Source organism: Nuphar pumila, chromosome 1, assembly GCF_984573655.1.
Source record: "Nuphar pumila chromosome 1, dmNupPumi1.hap1.1, whole genome shotgun sequence".
Taxonomy (NCBI): Eukaryota; Viridiplantae; Streptophyta; class Magnoliopsida; order Nymphaeales; family Nymphaeaceae; genus Nuphar; species Nuphar pumila.
Window position 1 is genome coordinate 174,560,870 of NC_143249.1, and position 6,000 is coordinate 174,566,869.

At 34.5% G+C, this 6,000-nt stretch overlaps 1 protein-coding gene across 3 annotated transcripts in view; it reads right to left on the reverse strand.

Annotated features, from left to right (window-relative positions):
* The window catches only part of LOC149851326 (uncharacterized), a 99,621-nt gene extending 93,921 nt beyond the window's left edge, over window positions 1-5,700 (reverse strand). For all 3 annotated transcript variants that reach the window (XM_090000155.1, XM_090000139.1, XM_090000132.1), the window contains exon 1: window positions 5,441-5,700. In XM_090000155.1, the coding sequence (XP_089856281.1) occupies window positions 5,441-5,478 (38 nt within the window). In that variant the 5' untranslated portion in view covers window positions 5,479-5,700. The remainder of the gene's footprint in view (window positions 1-5,440) is intronic.
* Between the last annotated feature and the right edge of the window lie 300 nt (window positions 5,701-6,000).

Consider the following 6,000-nt stretch of genomic DNA (forward strand, 5'->3'; position numbering starts at 1 on the left):
AACAAAAACTAAATATATAGCAATGAATAACCAAAGAATTCAACATAAACAAATAAGCAAAGAAACACAATTACAAAACAACTAAAACAAAAAAACTATGCAATCATAGAGCTATTGTAATGAAATGAGTGGTAGATAAATACGAGCCTACTAAGGGCATACAAAAAGCATAATTCAATGTGCACAATCACAAGTCCACTAGGGACAATACAAAGGGCCTACAAGGGATTACAACAAACATAAAAAATATGGGATCTTATTGATAATATGCTTAGCAAAAGCATTAAAGAATCAAGGGGGACAAACCCCTTATATATACACATATACAAGAGAGAGAGACCATTGGGAGCACCCAATAGAGACGTTGGGATCTCCCAACAGTCATATTTATGACTGTTGGGGAGCCCCCAACGACTCTATGGTCAAATGACCATAGAGCCCCTGCTCTACTTAATTAATGACAGCAAAAAATATAAAAATAAGAAATGAAAAATTGTTCCTAATGAACAGTGCCTATTACAAGGGGAAAAAAAGCAAACTGTCACTAATAACAGACACACACACACACACACACACACACACACACACACACACACACACACATATATATATATATATATATATATATATATATATATATATATATATATATATATATATATGCAATTTGAACACCCCCCTCAAACTTTGTAGGTACTCATTATGCCTGTGATCATCGTACTTGTACTCATGTGACTTTCTTTGTCCATCTGATATGTTTCAATGGATCCGAATTCATCGCAGTTTGCCATCTCTTCTAACTTCCTAAATCAGCTAGTCTCTGAAAAGCTCAACAACTCCAATTTCCTTACCTAGAAGAGGCAGATCACTTCTTTTATTAGGAGTCAAGATCTTGCTGGACATTTGGATGGTTCTATTCTCATTCCGTCATAATTTATTTTGCACGAAGAAAAGGATGACAAAATGGTTGTCTTATCAACAAAGACAATTTGGAATATGAAATTCATGAGTTGGATGAAACGAGATCAAGTGTTAGTGGCATACATTACCTCTACTCTTTCTCAAGAGGTATTGATTGAAATTTTTGATGATTGCACAACACTAGATTTATAGACCAACCTTGGTCCAAAACCTACCCTCATATTTCAGAGGCAAAGGTAATGTATTTGAAGAAAGGATTTCAGCTTTTGAAGAAAAATCCATCCATATCAATGTTGGAATATTTCAATAAAATCAAGAGCATCACAAAGCAGCTAGCACTCATTGGATATAAAGTTCAAAACAAGGAAAAAGTTCAGCAGGCGTTATCCAGATTGGGCCTTGAGTTTCATGTGTTTTCTATGATGTTGCAGTATCTTCATTTTCCCACTTTTGATGATCTGAAATCCAAACTGTTACATTATAAAATGTCGATGAAAGGGATGTCCGAAAATACAAAACAAGGGAATATAGGTTCTCATGGTTTATTGGTTATCGGTATCTCTTCAGGTCGTGGACAAGAAGGTTACTGAAGAGGTTATGGTCGTGAACGCGAGGGTTATCAAGGTGGACGAGGTTTACTGCACACTCCGAAGAGTACCTACATGTTATCTATGTAAGAAGTCTGGGCATGTAAAAGCGAACTGCTTGTTCAAAGACGATCCTAGGTACAATCCACAGGCGCAGAATAAAAGGCAAAACAACAATCAAGGTCAGAATAAGGGACAAAGTAGTGGATCTAAAAGTGAGCCGAACAAGGAGTTACTGTTGGCAGCTTTGGCAAGGTTGAGTTTTAAGCAGAATGATCAAGTTGTTTGGTATATTGACTCAGGTGCAACCTTAGTTGTCAAAGGTGCTAGGCGGAGCCTAGGCGGTGAGCCCCTAAAAAGACTAAGAGAGGCCTAGGCGGTACCCCAAATAAAAAAACAAAAAAAAAATTACAAAACAGTGTTGTGAAAAGCATTGAGGCATAGCGAGGCGCTCCACCAAAAACCGAGGCGAGGCGTAAAGCGTAAGCCTCAAAAAAAAATTGAAAACTTTAAAAAAATTATAAAAAATATATCTAAAAATACAAATAAATAAAGAAATGCTTTATTGATGAAAGAACAACCAATAAGAAATAAAAAATCTCAAATAAGTACTAAAAAATATGAGATTAACATATAAAAGTAACTAAAAACTAATTACATAACCGGAAAATATATGAGATTAACCAACAAAAGTTAAAATATACTAAGAAACTGATTATATAACTGAAATAACTAAAAAACATATGAGATTAACCTACAAAAGTTAAAATATATGAGATTATTCTAAAAAATATGAGATTAACATATAAAACTAAGATACTTTTATATGTTAGATTAACCAACAAAAGTTAAAATATACTAAGAAACTGATTACATAACTGAAATAACTGGAAAATATATGAGATTAACCTACAAAAGTTAAAATATATGAGATTATTCTAAAAAATATGAGATTAACATATAAAAGTAAGTTCCTTTAAGTAACATATAAAAATTGATTACATTACTGAAAAATACATGAGATTAACCAACAAAAGTTAAAATATATTAAGAAACTGATTACATAACTGAAATAACTGAAAAATATATGAGATTAACTTACAAAAATCTTGTTGATTATGTCTTAGAAATCTTAAATTTTTTTTTTGTGCCTCACGCCTCAAGATTGCACATTGAGGCACAGAGGGTCGCGCCTCAAAGCGGTTTTTTTATAACACTGATACAAAATATGTAAACAAACTACTAAAATTAATAACAAACATGTATACAACATAAAATCAATCAATAATAAGCAATAGACAAATAATAACATGTTGTCGAACGTTGTAAAGTAATTATATTATATAAAAACAGTCAAATAGATAACTCATACGCTTATAGATTATATATGAATTAAGTACATATATATGTATATATATAATATAAACACATAATATTATAAATTTATAATATATGTTTATGATATGTTAATATATATAATTATATACAATTATACAGAAAACATATATATGTGTGTGCAACTGTGCATCAGACAGAGAGACTACCTCGGCTAGGCCGCTTAGACTGCGCCTAGGCTCCGCCTTTGACAACTAAGCAGAGGAGTGAAAGGAGGAGGAAGAAGAAAAAAAATAAGGTAAAAAAAGAAAAACAAAATAAGAAAATAAGAGAATAAAAAAAAGCTTTTGGGGTGGGAGGAAGAAGAAAAACAAAAGAAGAAAAAAAATAAGGTAAAAAAAAAAGAAAAACAAAAGAAGAAAATGAGAGAATAAAAAAAGAAAGATTTTTGGGCGAGAGGAAGAAGAAAAAGAAAAAAAGAAAAAAAAGAAAAAAAATTAAAAAAACATGACAATTATGTCTCTGCGGCTTAAGCATAGACAACCTAGGCAGCCTAGGTAAAAAAACAAAGCCCTACTACCTAGACCTATAAGAGTACGTGGTGGCCCTATGCCTTGCTAGCCTAGGCGCAACTTTTGACAACTAAGGGTGTAGCCAGCTATGTCACAGGTGACGTAGGTAAAATTTCTAAGTTAGTTCATTATTCTAGTAGGAGTAATATAGTTACTGGAGATGCTAATCATCACCTTGTTACTCACACTAGAAATGTCTCTATTCCTATATCTAATTCCAAATCTATTGAGTTGCCTAAAGTTCTTTGTTCTCCCAATATTAAAAAGAATATCGTGTTTGTATCTAAACTTGTGGATGATACAAATTCTTACATCGAGTTTACTCCATCTTTTGTGTATGTCAAGGATATCGGAACGAGGAAGACGTTTGCTGAAGGGGAGCAATGTGAAAATATATATGTCTTCAAGGAAGACCCTTCAGTTGCTCGTGCTCGGTTGGACCTAAATTTGAAGGTCGAGTATGTTCCTTCTACATGTATTTTTACTCTATCCAAGTCCAATAAGCTAGATATAGAGTAATATTAGGATTATTGTAGTATCCAGTTGGCAAAAAAGGAAATGAAGATCTAAAATAAATCTTTGAAAATGTTTGGAAGGGAAGGATTGTGGATAGTTCAATTCTTTTAATTGTTTGGGTATGAGAAATGTATATCACAATGAATTGCAAGCTTTGTGTACAATGTTAGGTGTAATTTGAAGAACCATATCGGTTTCATGATTTTGGATGAAGTTTAATGTGGATTTTCAAATAAAAAATAATGTGGACCACTAGACCTAAAATAGAGTATACTTTACTATGTGGCTTCAATAGATAGAAACTGTAATTTACTCCCAAATGTGGTTTCCCAAAACATGCTTTGGTGGCCTTGACAGTGCTTTGCAGGGTACTATCACTAGCAATCTCACATAGGAATTTCTTAGAAATGCTCAAAAAGTGGTTTGAATGAAGCAAGGAAATAACATGTTTACATGTTCACAAGGTTTCATGCTTCTGAAAACTTCAATGTTTCAAAGAGTAGTGCTAATAAAGCTTCCCCAGCTATGGCATCTCTAATCCAAATGAAAACTCCTACAAAACAACTTAGCACATGTTTTATGTACTCTAGTGATTGTTGTTTTCGTTTCTTTTTATTTTCCTTGGCCTGAACCATTACTTTAGAAATGCCAATTTAGACAGTCGTTATATCAGTCCCACAAGCGCCCCAGAATTACCATATTTAAAAGCAATAATTAAAGAAACAGAGCTACACGTCTATGAAATGGCAGACAGCACTAAAGATCAAGTAAACCACATCGCTCTAATTCATAGCGTCCCCATATTTTATATCAAAAACTAATCTTTAAAAGCACACAGGAATTCATGCAAAGAAACCAAATTCCACTAAAAAAAATGAAAAGAGACAGATCAGATTATAAAGCTATAAAAAAATTTGCTAGCTTTTAAAAAATTAAACAAATTTGTAACTCTGAAAAGATAAACACCTCAAGGAGTGAAATTCCATAAATGGAAGAAAAAATCAAAAAGCACAAATTCTTCATCTTAGAAGAAACCATTGCCTGTTATTCACAAGAATCTATAGATTAACACATTACAAACTAGACAAAACAATCAAGGCAAAATATCGGAGAATAGCAATTTCATCACGTTTAAATCAAACCCGACAAAAATGCAGATACTAAAACCTACAGTCAACAAGAAATCAACTCCAAGAAAAAAAGGTCAAAAAAAGAAGAAGAAAAAAACAGTTAAACAGAAAACCTACAGAAATTCATCCAAATAAAACAGAAGAAAGCAATCCGACCCAAAATTCAACTATAAACAAGCATCACGCACGCACATCCAGATCATCAAGCCCTATAAAAACTCCAGAACTCCAAAAAATTCACGGAATTCTCATATGAGACCCCAGAATAACGTTTTTACGAATATCACAAGGAGGCTACCCAAAAACAAAATCGACAGGGAGACCAACAACTCAAAGATTAACTCTATCTTCCAACAGAGAGAGAGAGAGAGAGGTTTACCTCGGGGGACGAATGATGAAATTGACGAGCTGCTCCATCGATACCGAAGAAGAAGAGGAATCTCGAATTCTCCCCCTTCCCTTAGAAGAAAAGGAAAGAGAGGAAATAGAGAGAAGAGGAACGGAAGAATTAGGGCTTTTTCAAATCCACCTTTGCACAGAACTCCTTAAAATATTCAAAGAAAGAAAAAACAATAACAATGAGAAGAGGAAGAAGATGAGGAAAAGAGGGACGCTGCTCTCTCTCTCTCTCTCTCTCCCTCTCCGTCGCACGTGCAGTCGCCGCGCTCCGCTCGTGGGATTACATGAGCGGCGTGAGACAGCGACGAGGAGAGAGAGAGAGAGAGAGAGAGTGCTTCCCTCAACGTGGGTCCCACAAATCATTTTGGCCAACCACGCTATACGGAATGATCGAGAAGTCTCAAGGGGCCCACTTGATTCGGGGGACTCTCTCTCTCCCTGCGCAAAGAACCAGAATTTGGTGTTCCCGTAATCCGATCAAAGTATTGGGCATGCACACGGGCACCAACCCTCCTGTAGGGATAGTCAACGAACTGAGCA